This window comes from Panthera uncia, assembly GCF_023721935.1.
Source record: "Panthera uncia isolate 11264 chromosome C1 unlocalized genomic scaffold, Puncia_PCG_1.0 HiC_scaffold_3, whole genome shotgun sequence".
NCBI lineage: Eukaryota > Metazoa > Chordata > Mammalia > Carnivora > Felidae > Panthera > Panthera uncia.
Window position 1 is genome coordinate 55,442,877 of NW_026057584.1, and position 15,832 is coordinate 55,458,708.

General features: G+C 33.2%; 1 protein-coding gene across 6 annotated transcripts in view; it reads right to left on the reverse strand.

Moving 5' to 3' along the window:
* AGPS (alkylglycerone phosphate synthase) overlaps positions 1-15,832 on the reverse strand; it is a 218,573-nt gene that overhangs the window by 149,901 nt on the left and 52,840 nt on the right. For all 6 annotated transcript variants that reach the window (XR_007454460.1, XR_007454457.1, XR_007454456.1 and 3 more), the window contains exons 6-8: positions 13,925-13,996; positions 12,493-12,572; positions 7,517-7,597 (exon numbers count right to left, since the gene is read on the reverse strand). Coding sequence is in view for 1 of the 6 variants with exons in the window: in XM_049615961.1 (XP_049471918.1) it covers positions 7,517-7,597; positions 12,493-12,572; positions 13,925-13,996 (233 nt within the window). In the remaining 5 variants the exon portion in view is untranslated. The remainder of the gene's footprint in view (positions 1-7,516; positions 7,598-12,492; positions 12,573-13,924; positions 13,997-15,832) is intronic.

Genomic DNA, 15,832 nt, shown 5'->3' on the forward strand with positions numbered 1-15,832 from the left:
GAGGGAGAGAGATGAGTTGAGGATTTTTAGAGTAGTGGAAATATTCTATATAATATTATAATGTTGGATACTTATGTCATTGTATATTTGTCCAAACCTATAGAATATACAACACAAAAGTCAACCCTAAGATAAACTATGAGCTTTGGGTAATTATGATGTGCCAACATAGGTTCATCCTTGGTAAAACAAACAAACAAAAAACCCCACCATTCTGGTGAATGATGTTGATAATGAGGAAGGCTATGTTACGTGTGGGGACAGGGGACATATGGAAACCTCTGTACTTTCTTCTCAATTTTGATGTAAACCTAAAACTTCTCTAAAAAACCTTAAAGTGTTAAAAAAATGAAATGAAGATTTTTAGCAAACAAAAGTAGAAAGAATTCATGAACAGCAGACTCACACTAAAAATATTTAAAAGAAATCCTTCAAATTTAAGAAAACAAAGAAACAAAGAAAAACAGAAATGAACCAAAAAACAGATTCTTAACTATAGAGAACAAACTAATGGTTACCAGAGGAGAGGTTGGTGAGGGAATGGGTGAAACAGGTAAAGAGTATTGAGAGTACTCTTATCATGATGAGCACTGAGTAATGTACAGAACTGCTGAATCACTGTATTGCATCTCTGAAACTAATATAACACTGCATATTAACTATACTGGAATTAAAACAAACTTAAAACAATAAAAATAGAGGGGCACCTCGGTGGCTCAATCAGTTAAGTGTCCGACTTTGGCTCAGGTCATGATCTCGTGGTCTGTGGCTTCAAGCCCCGCGTTGGGCTCTGTGCTAACAGTTCAGAGCCTGGAGACTGCTTCAGATCCTGTGTTTCCCTCTCTCTCTACTCCTCCTCCCCCCTCCCCAAATAAATAAACATTAAAAAAATAAAAATAATAAAAGAAGGGAGCACTTGGCTGGTTTAGTCAGTAGAGCATGCAACTCTTGATCTCAGGGTCATAAGCTTAAGCCCCATATTGCATGTAGAGCTTACTTAAAGATAAATACAATGCTGTCACAAAAAATAATAAAAGAAGTCCTTCAAGCAGAAGGAAAATAACATCAAATGGAATTAAAAACATTGGAAAGGGTAACTAGGTGGATAAATATATAAGATGGTTTCTTTTGTTATTTAAATATCTTTAAAATAAGATAATTGATTATTTCAACAAAAGTAGTAATAATATATTGTAGGCTTTATACCATATGTAAAAGCAGAATATATGACAACAATAGCAAAAATTGGATGAAGGGAAAATGAATATAATACTGTAAGGTTCTTCTACTAAACTCTGAAGTGGGGTGTTATATTATCACTTGAAGATAGACTGTTTTAAATTAAAGACATATACTATAAACCCTAAAACAACCTTTACAATAAAACAAAACGTTATAGCTAATAAAGAAACAAAACAGATAAAATGGTATCAAAAAACATGTTTAATCCAAAAAGTTAGTAAAAGTGGAAAAGAAAAAAAAAAACAGATGGAAAATACAGAAAACAAATACCAAAATGGCAATTTAAACTGAACCATGTCAATAAACTACATTGAAGGTAAATGGTCTAAATATCCCAATTAAAGGTAGAGATTGTCAGGTTAGATAAAAAGGAAAGACCCAATTTTATGGTGTCTACAAGAAAATTTTTAAATATAAAAATAAAAATCAGTTAAAAGAATGGAAAAAGGAAAAGATATCCCAAGTTAACAACCATCAAAAGAAAATTGGAATGGCTATTTTAATATTAGATGAAGCAGATTTCAGAGGAAAGAAAATGGTTCATTAATCAAGATGAAAAGAAGAAAACTGATAGAACTGCAAGGAAAAAAAAAAAAGACAGGTTTACAATGATAGGTGATAGGTTAATTCTCCTCTCTCAATAAATGATAGAACAAGTAGACAGAAAATAAGAAAAAATACAGAACACCTAAACAACACTGTAAATCAATTTGACCTAATCGACAATTGTAGACTACTCTCAACCAATAGCATCAGAAGACAAATTATTTTCAAGTATGGATAGAACATTCTTAAGACAGACCTTACTGTGGGCCATAAAAGAAATATCAATTAAGTTGAAAGGATTCATATCATATAAATGTTTTCTGAACACAATGATATTAACATGGAAATCAGTAACAGAAAGATGCCTGGAAAAATCCCCCCAATAATTAGAAATTAAATAACTTGTAAGTATCCAATGGTCAAAGAAAAAAATCAAAAAGGAAGTAGAAAAATACAGTACTTTGAAATGAATGAAAATGAATAGACATATCAACATTTGTAGAATACCACTACAGCAGTAGTTGGGGGAAATTTAAAGTAATGAAAATCAGCTTTATTTAAAAAGAGGAATGGCCTCAAATTACCTTATCTTCCCCCCTAACACACAAAAAAGAATTTGACAAAATACAAAATCCATTCCTAATAAAAACTCTGAAAACTAAAACAGAAAAAACTTCCTCAACTTGATAAAGGGTATCTACAAAACCAAAGCAACAACAACAACCTATAGCTAACATCACACTTAATGGTAAAGGACTAAATGCATTTCTCCTAAATCAGGAATAATGCAAGATGTCCACTTTCACTTCTTTTCAACATTGTATTAGAGCACAAGCCACCACAATCAGGTGAGAAAAGGGAATAAAGGCATACAGATTGGAAGGAAAGAAGTAAAACTGTCATTATTAAGAAAGGACATGATCATATATATAGAAAATCCAATAGGAGCTATAAGAAAACTTAGAATTCATGAATTTAGCAAGGTTGTTAGATATAAGATCTGTACACAAAAATCAATTGTATTTCTACGCTTTTTTCTTGTGTACTTTTTTAGTAATCTCTAGACTCTCAAATGTATTTATACATATTAATAAAGAACATTCAGAAACTGAAAAAAAATTTTTTTAGGTTTATTCATTTATTTTGAGAGAGACAGAGATAGCACGAGTGGGAAAGGGGCAGAGAGAGCAACAGGAGGTGGGGGGGAGAAGAGAGAGAGAGAGAGAGAGAGAGAGAGAGACAGAGACAGAATATCCCAAGCAGGCTCCACACTGCCAGCACAGAGCCTAATGCAGGATTTGAACCCATTAAGCCGCAAGATAGTGACCTGAGCGAAAACCGAGAGTCAAACGCTTAACCAACAGAGCTACCCAAGTGTCCCCCCCCACGCCAAATTTTTTAAATATCATTTACTATAGCATCAAAAATATATATAATACTTAGGGATAAAGCTTATTTTAAAAAACATGAAGGATTTTACAAAAAAAACACAAGATACTACTAAGAGAAATTACAGACATAAAAAAAACTAGGGACATACCATGTTCATGGGTCAAAAGAATCGATATTGTTAAGAGGTCAGTTCTCCCCAAATTGACACAGAGTCAATGCAATCCCAATCAAATCTCAACAGGCTTTTTTTGTTTAAACAAAAGTTCACAGGTGATTATAAATTTCATAGGGAAATACAAATAACCTAAAATAGCCAAAACAACTTTGAAAAAGATTTATGATACAGCTGCAGTGATCCAAACTATCTGGTACTGGCATAAAGATATACAAAAGATCAATGAAACAAAATAGAGCCCAGGATGCACACATATATGGACAACAGACTTTTTATCATGGTGCTAAGTCAAATGAAAAAAGGGTAACCTTTTCAACAAATGGTGCTGAAAATACTGGATAGCCATATGCAAAAAAAAAAAAAAAAAAAAAAAAAGAACTTCAATCCATCCTTTGCACCATACATAAACATTAACTCAAAAATCTTCAAAACTCATCAGAAACTTGAATGTAAAATAAAAACTATGAAACTTAAATGGGAGAAAATTTTTGTATCCTAAGCTAAAGCAAAGCATGACAGCAACAGCATGATATATAAAGTAAAAACTTAAATATGTTTTGAAACTCATCAAAATAAAAAACATCTTTTCTTCAAAAGACTCTGTCAAGAGAATGAAAAGACAAGCCACAGACTGGGAGAAAATATTTCTGAAGTATATACCTGCAAAAGGACTTATATCCAGAATATGTAAAGAATTCTCAAAACTCAACAATAAGAAAACAAACAACCCAATTTAAAAATTGGGCAAATAACTTGAACAGACACCTCACCAGAGAAGATATATGGATGGCAAATAGCACTTGAAAAGATGTTCAACATCACTACTAACGAGAAAAATACAAATTAAAACCACAATGAGATACTGTAACACATCTACTAGAATGACTAAAACATTAACAAATATTGGAGAAGATGTAGAGAAATTGGAACTCTTACACAGTGCTAGTAGGAATATAAAATGATGCACTCTGGGAACATGTTTGGTAGTTTTTCAAAAATGTAAATATGTACCTACCATTTGATTTAGCCATTTCATTTTTTGATTTTTTACCCAAGAGAAATGAAAGTATACGTCAATACAAGGATTTGCACATGAATGTTCATAGCAGCTTTATTTGTAACAGCCTCAAACTGGAAATAATCCAAATATTCAACAATAAGTGAATGGATAAATAGTGGTATATCTATATGATGGAATACTACTGAGCAATAAAAAGGAATAAACTAATTGATACATGCAACAATATTCATTAATCTCAATTATGCCTAACGAAAGAAGTCGTACCCTCAATCTACCCTCAAAAAGACTGCATGATTAGATTTAGTACAACTGTAGCACATTTGAACAAATCTACAGTGATAGAAAGCAGATCAATGACTGCCAGGGGTGGGGGTAAGACTGGGATAGAGAGGATTATAAAGAAGCAAGAGTAAATCTTTGGGTTTGGTACATGTGTTCATTATTTTGATTGTGGTGATGGTTTCATGGTTATACTTGTGTACCAAAACATATCAAGTTGTACATTTTAAATAAGTGGAATTTATTGTATGCCAATTATACCTCAGTGAAATTATTATAAAGTGAAACAAGAACAAATGACTCCAAGGATATTGCCCCAAGCTGCACAAGAACTGAATTCCCATCAACTGAGAATGAGAAGGATAAAGAATAAGCAAATTGTGAAGGGAAAATGGAAATTCAATTTTTAAAATATTGAGTTTAAAATGTCTATTATATATGCAAAGTGGAGACATCAACAGGGCAACTGAAAATATAAGTCTCTATAGAGTTCAAGAAAGAACTCTAAGATGATGTTATAAATATAGAAGTCTTTGGCACATAAAAGGAATAAAGTCAGCTGTGCTTCAATGAAGTACAGATAGTGCTCAATAAAAATTAGTGAAATGAATAAAAGTTCTAAGCACTTTACATGATTAACTTATTTCTTCCTAAAATATATATAAAGTAGGAATTATTACCTCTATTTCATAGATAAAGAAACTAAGGCACAGGGAAACGAGTCCTTGGGAGTAAAAACGTAAGTCACACATCCCCAGACTATTAACTAATAAAATACAGTAGCCAAAACTTTAATAAGCCTAGAAACAAATTCCCAAATCCACAATTGACATATTAATGACCTCTCTTAAATTTTATATATATTAAAATCAGTGTAAATCTATAAGCTGAAGAGATTAAAACCTGTGCTACCCAGCTACTATATTTGTGTCATTTAAGAATTTCTAGAAGGAAAAAGCAGGATGTTTTAAGCTGGTTACCTCAGCTGATTAAGAAACTGAAGGGTACAGAAGTTTAATGAGGAAAAACTTGAACTGGGATTGAAACAGCTATAGAAACTACATTACAGTCTACTGGAGGCAAAAAAGAAAGTTCTATATTGGCATTTAGGGAAATGAACTAGTAGGTAAAATATCAGAAGTTCCTAGTCTAGGAAAATGTCATTTAAATTTCAAGGAAATATGTTCGTTGAATTTTAATTCTAACCTTTAAAAAAAAAACTTGGAAAGGTTAAAATACTACATCAAATGCTATAATCAAAGACATAAAATTAGAGACATGAAAGGCCACTTTTTGTTATAAAAAAAATGCTGTGTTGCTAGGGCCTCATTCAGACATAATGGAAGACTAATACAGGACTTTTTACAGGTTTTTTTTCATTAAATACTATTATTCTGCCCCACTTAAGTTCATCTTGTGTGTGTGTGTGTGTGTGTGTGTGTGTGTGTATTAAGTTCATTATATTATAAACTATAGTAATTAACAAAGGTAATTACTTTGACTTCTATAAAACCTTGGCTTATTGAAGATCTTAACACTGCCTCAACCAATATGTTCAATTTCATCCAGTTCTTAGTTCATTAAATCAAAAATAAAGATAATAATCTAATTTTTTTTTCAAAGCCTTTCATCCAGAAATGGTCAGTAGCATACCAATTTCATTCAACTTTTTACCAAGAAATAAGGAAAAAGACAATTAAAAAAAGATCGACAACCATCTCATTTCCATGTCCCATTAAAATGTAGAAGGGAGGAGTCTCTGTAACTCAAGTAGAACAAAGTGGTCAGTATTATCAACAACAAATTAAACTTTCTGATTTTTATTTACAACAGCTGAGGTATAGTCATCCTGACCCTGTTTGAGGCGGTTGAAAATCAATACATTTTAATAATTACATGCTTAGAATACATGAAAGGAACCAAAAGCTTTCCAAAAATTCATCAGGATACCAAAAAGTGTTACAAGGTCTCCAAGAGTTTGACTAATTCATGAGATGGGCAGTTTTCAATGAAATTAGGCACTTGAAAGTTCAATAGCAAATACCAACATCTACCCAGTTGATCCAATTTATCATCAACTTCTGAGAATTCTATGTCCAATATGTTTCACTTTGCTCCATTTCTACTCTTTTATTGTCACTATCAGTTCTTGCCTGAATTATGCCAGAGCCTCTTACCCACCTTCATGTGCCCTCCATCTATCCTCCACACAGGAGCTAGCCACAACTACCTGAATACAGAGGTAAAGTTCAAACTTCTAGAAGGGGCTTTATAAGGCTCCTTTATAGTCTGATCTCTTCATGTTTTCCTGGCTCTATCCTCTACCACTGCTATACATACACCCACCCAACATATAGAATGTGTGTTCTCCCACAAACACACACTAGACCTCAGCCACACTCAGCTGTCTGCAGGTCCCCAAGAGCAACAGCTGCCTTTAAAGCCTCTGCACCTGTTGCTTTCTCCGACTGGATTGCTCTCTCCACTCCCATTAACTTTTTTGCTTTCACTCATCCTGAAGTCTCATTTTAAAAGCTGCATTCTCTGCAATACCTTCTTTGTCCAGTTCCTTCCCTCCTAACCCCATGTGATGAGCCATAATACCCTGCATTCAGCCTTCACCTTGCAATTCTCATTCTGAATCATAAGTGTCTATTTATCTAATTTTCTATTGTAATGTAAGCCTTCCAAAGGTAAGGGATGGTGTCTTATTCACTACCATATCCTCAGTATCTAGCTCAATGCCTGACCCACAATAAAAGCTGAACAAATTTGCTCAGTGAATGTACTGTGAAAGGTACTCCATTCATAGAGAGGACATATAGCAATTTTGAAAATGTTAATTAAAGGAAGTAACATACCTGTCTTTCCAACTCCTGTCCTGTTATACCAGCCTCTACATGAGCTGTCAGATTGTTCTCATCAACCCAGAGGATTCGATTCTGTTGCAAATGAAGAAAAAATTCTCATCTCCATGAACTATTGACATTTTCTCAGGAAATATAGCTTCCTAATTCAAGGTAGCAAGTTACAAGACAGAAAATAAGCAAGTAGGGTTACCCTCACTACAAAATTCCATTTATCCCAGACTATAAAACATGACAGACATAGCAACTTAGGCAGTATATCGCACAAGAGTTGGTTTAAAAGATAGACTCTGTCTTTATTCATTATCAATTTGAATTAAACTGTACTTACCTTACGCAAATTATTTAACTGTCTACTTTTAGTGCTTCCTCATTGTACAGTGTGAATAGTAATACTACTCATAAGGTTGGTGTAAGGATTAAATGAGATGCTGCACATAAAAGCTTAGTATATGGGGGCACCTGGCTGGCATAGTTTGTGAAGTGTGCAGCTCTTGATCTTGGGGTTGTGGGTTTGAGCACTCCACACTGGGTGTAGAGATTACTTAAAATAAAATCTCAAAAAAAAAAAAAAGTCTTAGCATACAAAGTTCCTGGCATTCTGTAAATACCATCTGCACTACTATTAATAGTTATAAATCATATCTAACTTAAGAATATCAGAAGATGGCCATTGTGAGATCAAAAAAAAGACATGTGCATATAGTAAATGGCATTCCTACTATATTTTTAATCCAAAATAGGACCAGAGGCTCTGGGTAGGAAACAAAGCACACCCCTGCTTCCTACTTGAAAAGAAGAAACTGAATATCATCTGGCTCAACTTACAAAATGTTTACAGAATGTTTTTAACATTCTTATTTGACCTAATTTTTTATATGTATGAATTACTTTGTACTATTAAAGTCAGACTTCTTTTCCCTTCTATTTGGCTGAGCAAACAGATTAACATATAGACCTTCTTCTGGATCCCACAGAAGCTTTCTTTGCACTTTGATATTTTCAATTTCATGGCAATAACTAATGCAGGTAAGTCTAGCTAATAACAAAAAGGAAAGAACGCAATAGACAATATGAAAATTGTCTGCTTATAGCCCAAATTTGAACACACACAAATCACTATACTGTTTAATTCACAGGATTATGATAAACATTAAATAAGATGACATATGTGAATGTAATTTTTGTTTTATGTTATGTAAAGCTATCATTTTAATTATACTCTCACAATAAGACATAGTAATTTCAATATAACTATGGCAAATGAGTCTTTTGGTCTGTACTAAACTGTAAAGTAAAAAGACAGAATCCAGTAATCTGAATAACTTACACACTTCTCCCCTAGTAGACTGGTTGTTAAAGTGATTACATGCTTGTGGTAATTATACACCTTGTATCTACCAGTGGTCCAAACATATTTTTGGTAGATCAAAGAAACTGAAAGGAGGCAAAGAAAAACAAACAAACACCTTTATGGGCACTCATAGAGAAACCTATAGAAAATATATAGGATACCCTATTATATCTGGTATACACTACCCAATACAAGTTAATAATAAAATAAAAAGTTTGAGATCAATAGGTCTTAGTATTATTGTAGATATTTAAGTAGAAAACTGGCATTACTAATTATCATATTTTGTACACATTGTATCAGAAGTACTCGTGCAAAATCTCACACACATACCTTATCAACTTCAAAGCAAATCACAATTATAAGTACCACCCATCCACTACAATATTTAGGAGAGTTTAACATTAAAGGCAGTGAATACACAAGGTTTTTCTACAAAATAAATGGCTAAAATTCTGCCATTTAAAATTCTGCTACAGAATTTTCAGCATCTATCTACTCAATGTAAAGACTTTTATCTCATTTAATCTTCACAATTACTTTCTGTATTATTACTATTTTACAAATTCAGTAACAGATTTAGTGGTAAATTTGTACACAGTACACAGAAATTCAAAAACATTCCAAAGTCTATTCCAGAACAGGCTACTCTTAGGTAATCTTCTAAGGACGATTCTTCTCTTAAACTCAGAGATAAGGACAAAGGTTAATGGGAAACTTTACAGAATAATCAGCCTATCACCATCTGAACACCTGCTGATTTTTTTTTTGTGGTTTTTTTTTTCCACTTTTTTTTTTTAATATATAAAATTTATTGTCAAATTGGTTTCCATACAACACCCAGTGCTCATCCCAAAAGGTGCCCTCCTCAATACCCATCACCCACCCTCCCCTCTCTCCCCCTGCTGATTAATTTTAGCAATACTTAAAGTGGACAGATATTATGTGTGATGTGACATGACATAGAAAAATATGTCATCATCTACAAGATAATCCTTGCTGAAAAAAAATTTTAAAGCTATGTCTGAATCTAACTAGACTTTATATCTAACTTCCAGGTCAGAGGACATACAAAACCTAGAGGAAGAGTTAAATGATACTAAGATGAAGTGACAGGCAAATTAAAAATATGATATAATTTATACTACAAATCACCTAGTTCCTCCAAAAGTCAGCAATATTCAAAAAAGAAGAAAGATAAAATGGGACTTAAGGAAACAACCAAAAGCTAACGTGGGTCTTGTTTCAATCCCCATATGAACAGATGAAGTATAAAATAAAAACAATTTTGAAACCACTGTAAAATCTGAATGTGAAACTATGTTAAATGACACAAGGAACTGTTTTTAAGTTTGCCAGGAGCAACAATAATATAGTGAGAAAATGTTCTTTTAAAAACAGATACACAGAATAACTAAAACTACCATTGTTTGTGGAGGTGTAAAATGGTGCAACTACTGTGAACAAAGACCTGGAAATTGCTTGTAAAACTGACTATGTACCTACTATGATTTAATTCCACTCTTACATATTGACCTAATAGAAATGAAAGCTTATGTTTACAAAAACACCTATTCAAGAATATTCATAACTTCATTTATAAAAGCCAAACCTGGAAAGAGCATAGGTGTCCATCCATAGAAAAATGGATAAACAAACTATGGTATAGTTATATAATACAGAATCACTCAAAAGGAAATAGAAATGCACTAGTGATAACTCAGGAACAGAGTAATCTCAAAAACATTATACTGTGTGAAAGAAACCTGACACCAAAGAGTATGTAGTATATGATTCTGTTTATATGAAGTTCTAGAACTAAAAGTGATTTACTCTGGGTGGTCGAAGAGGGCTGGGGATTTGTTTGGAATTTTCTGGTCATAGAGATTTGACTAGCACAGGTGTAGACATTTGTCAGAACTCACGGAAATGTACGCTTAAGATGTGTGTATTTTATGTAAGCATGTCTTTTACCTAAAAAAAAGAATTATAAAAAATCATAAACTTTCAATCCTAGTAATGATATACAAGCCAAAGTATTTGTGGGGGGAATGGTAGTGATGTCTACTACTTTAAAAAATATCCAACAATAAGATGGGTTCATGGATGGACAGAGGGAAAGAATGATGGTGGTGGGTATATGAGTGTTCATTGTAAATTTTTTTCAACTTTTCTGTGTGGTTAAACATTTTCATAATAAAATGTTACAAAAGGAAAAAAACAGATACACAGAAATATTTACTTGTAAGTAGCATAATATCAGGATTTGCTTTTAAAATAGTAGAAAAACGGGGGCAGCTAGGTGGCTCAGTCAGTTGAGCGTCCACCTTCGGCTCTGGTCATGATCTCACGGCTCTTGGGTTCAAGCCCAGTGTCAGGCTCTGTGCTAACAGCTCAGAGCCTGGGGCCTGCTCCAGATTCTGTCTCCCTCTCCCTCTGCCCCTCCCCCACTCACGCTCTGTTTCTGTCTCTCAAAAATAAATAAACGTTGGGAAAAAATAATAAAATAAAATAGTAGAGAAACAAAGGAAGATAAAGCCAATATTACAAAATGTTAATAATTCCTTAATCTAGAAAATGGATATACTATTTTACTTTGCCATTTGAAAAAAATTCCTAATTAATCAATTAATTAAATTTTACAAACCTGTTTATACTAATGAAGGAATATGCAACCATGAATATTGTCGTTCATATAAAGATTAAGTTCATACCCAAATTAAAGCTTTAACATGGCACAATGTCCAACTCTTGGACCACCATCAGCCAATATGTCACAAAACAATCCTATCATTCAAATTAGCTCTTTATTCTTCCACAAGCAAAAATGCAACAGCATTAAAATTTGGGGGGACAGGAGGCACCTGAGTGGCTCAGTCAGTTAAGCATCCGACTTCAGCTCAGGTCATGATCTCACAGTTCGTGAGTTCGAGTCCCGCATCGGACTCTTCTGTGCTGACAGCTCAGAGACTGGAGCCTGTTTCATTCTGTGTTTCCCCTCTCTCTCTGCCCCTCCCTGCTCATGCTCTGTCAAAAATAAATACACATATAAAAATATTTTTAAAAAATTGGGGGGCAGGGGTGCCTGGTTGGCTCAGTCAAAATCCAACTCTTGATTTTGGCTCAAGTCATGAACTCATGGTTTGTGAGGTCGAGCCCTGTGCCTAGCCTCGGGCTCTGTGCTGAGAGAGTAGAGAGCCTGCTTGGTATTATGATTCTCTCTTCCTCTCTCTCTGCCCTTACCCCCTTTCTCTCACAAAATAAATAAAGAAAATAAACTTTAAAAACAAATTGGGGAGACAAGTTTTGGTGTTCCAAATTAACTTTAACCAATATTATGTGTTTTGCTTTTAACAATACAAATCAGGTCATCTACTGTATCAATGACTCTCAAATTAACAATTTCTCAGGCTAATTTGGTAGAAACCACCAATATCTGTGCCTAAAAGTGAGTGAACTAAGCTTTCTGGCACCTGAAGACAAGGGTGAAATATAATGATGAAATAAATTTAAAACAAAATGAAAAATATACCTTTATAATGACTACTAAGACTGAGTCATAAGGAGTTTTTTAAACCAAACATTATCTTCAAATAAGTCTAAAATTTTCATATACCATTTGTGAAGTGTCCAAAGAAATAATTGTTCTTGTCTCATCTGCAGGACACATTAAGCCGTATGATACACTTGTTCCTCCTGCCAAAATAGGAAACAACAACCCTATGTTTAATATTCTATTTTTTAAGCTAAGTTTCTAGGGCAAATTCCTAATACAAAGTATACAAATAGGCCCACTAGAAAAGTAATACCTATTTCTACTTTGCAAAATGTAATTTGCAAATGCTAACACACTAAAAGCAAACTCACCTTTATTTTATGCTGCATGCCAAAATGAAGAAATATTATGGAGCTGAAAGCAATGGGATATGGCTCCATCCCCTGGGCACACTCAAGTGAAGCCCCTAGCAATTTGTGAAACTCCAAAAACATGATTAGAAAAGTTCTAAGCTAAAGATTACTGTGGAGATATCGCTTAAAAGAAAAAATACCCTTCCTAATTCAACTAAAGACACCTTACCTTAATTATGAGATTCATTTATCATTTGAAATAATATATTCTCATACAAAAAGACTTTAATAAACTAGAATATAAACAAGTTAAAGTTGCCTGGATTACACAATATTCAAACAAATTTATATGTCAATAGTGAAAAGATGATTTTAATATAGAATAAATAATATATAGAAGTATGTAAACAAAGTACTCCTGTTTTACATTAACATTTGTTATCAAACGAAAAATGCTTTCTTAATACCAGTACAAAATAATACCGTGTTCTCAGTAAACACTATTTGCTTATCACAGTCCTTTGATATCAGAAAAATATTTCCCTGAAAGTGACACTGTAGTGCCTTTTCTCCATGAATTTAATTCAACCCAAAGTATAAGCGGAAGAAGGAATCTGGAGCTCCTGATTTGTTGGGGTCCCACTTCCATTCCATCAATGCTAACTGAGTTAGTGAAGGCAATTTCCTTTGGCTTGTGTAAATTATTAAAAGAATGTGGTTCATAAAAGATCAAGAGAGATCAAATTTGTCTTTAAATGCAAAGCAATGCTGTTTTTCAACATTAAAAGGTATTGTGATCTGGTCATCATTGCCTTAGTTGATCTTTCACACTGCATAGCATTCCTTCTCAAAAGTATACACTGGGTATATTTAGCCTTTGAAAAATAACATTCTCTCCATAAAGACAAAGGTTATAAAGTAATTGCTGAAGTGGGAACATTTTCTTGTTTAAGCATTAAGTCACAGCGTCAACTAGCATCCATATGGGAAAGAAGCCATGAGCAACATGTCTCAAACAGTTCAGGTAAACAGACCTACTATAAAATGAACAACATAAACCAATTTTTCAGAAAAAACATATCATAATTACAAGAATGTTTGCTTTCAAGAATGATGGCACAAATATTTAGAATATAAATATCTTAAATTAAAAACAACACATTTACATAATATTAAAATTCAAAAGGCATAATACCTACCACCAATTGGTATGATACAAAGGTTATATTTGCACGCTAGATTCACAATCTTAACTACATCATCATGACATGCTGTTGAGAAAAGGGAAATAAATTAATCACAGGGACATGAGTAAACGCTAGGTAACCCTGCAAAATGAGGGTCTATTAAGTTCTTTAGTGTCTTTTTCATCATTTATGTACTCTTTAACACATTAAGTGGCTATATTAAAACAAAATGTTTATTATTTATCTTTTTAACTTCTTGTTTTGAAATGATTTCATACTTACAAAAAAGTTGCAAATAAGGTACAAAAAATTTCCTTCACCCAGCAGCCACAAATATTAATATCTTACATAACTATAGTTCAATTAACAAAACCAAGCAATTTACACTTACACGATACTATTAACTAATTTACAGACCTTATTCAAATTTTGCCAATCGTTCCACTAACGCCCCCTTTTCTGGAACTGCCAATCACACGCTGCATTTAGCTGCCACGTCTCCTTACTCTTCTTTAATCTAAGACAGTTCCTTGGTCTATTTTGGATTCTCATGACCTTGACACTTTTGAAAAGCACGGGTCAGTTATTTCATAGAATCTCTCTCAATTTGGGTTTCTATGTCTCCTCATGGTTAAATTCAGGTACACAGTTAGGCAGGAATTCCACAGAAGTGATGCTGTGCCTTTCTTAAGAGCTACATCTAGAGGCACATGATATAGACAGGTCTCATTTCTAGTAATGTCAACTTTCATCATTTGGTTATAAAGAAATCTGCCAGGTTTCTCTACTATAAGAATGCTTTAATTAGTAAGTATCTTGTAGGGAGACACTTAATCTATATAAATATTTCTCATCATACTTTCACCCACTTATTTTTGCATTCACTGATGGTGTTTCATTCTATTTTTAAACAAATTTTAAAATACTATACATAATATACCACATATATTCCTTTCTATTGTACACAACTGGCAGAGTACTCTTTATCAGAGTGTAAACTATATAAATAACAAATACCTGACAGCAGGCGACTTTAAATACAAAGCATAAGATGCTAAACCTCAATTTGGCTAGCAAGAGGGCATTAAGCCAGGGAGCTGGCATGGCAAAGAAACTATCTGAGAAAGATTAATCTCCTGATAACATGGAATGGCAAGGAAGAGAAAAAGACTTGAGGCAAGGAAATTATGCAAAAATCAAGTATTATTTGCTAAGGGATTGAAAGGGAAATTTAAGGATGTAAAATATACAAACGAATATCCATTTATGAAAGTAAAAATACTGCTCTATAAAAGTTATCATTTCTTAGGTTTGTTTAAAGCTAGGAATATGTCATTTGTATCATTCCAATTTTTAATGAAGATTCACTTTCAAGCTTTCAGATTAAATTTATAAAACTTACTATTTGTGGTAAAAAAATGTATTAAATGGAATCTTAGTTTATTAACAACTAATAAAATACCCAAACATGACTATCAAAAACCTTTAACAAGGCAAAACTACTTCTAGGATTGTCAACTAATCAAAAAGTTTCTTTGACCACGTCATCTGACATGGCACTCCTTCATCCCACTGCTCACCTAGATTCTTGAGGTATGAAACATGATGACAAAGGGAATATTTTAGAAAAACTAACCTCTCAAGAATATATATAGGGTGACCTGGAAGAACAAGAAACTCAAGGTATGAGAGACAACATTATAGACTGCTGCGAAAATTCAGCTATGCATTGATAAGGGCCTGGTTTGAAAACTAACATGGAAAAAAAAAATAGAAGGACAAGGTTGGTAGGGACTGCCATAAAGAACGGATTTTATAGAACAAAGAAACTTTTGTACAACAACTAACTCTGCATGTTTCCTAAATCTGGATTTTTAGAAATATCTGTATTTTCTAAAGTAAGACATACATTTTCATTAT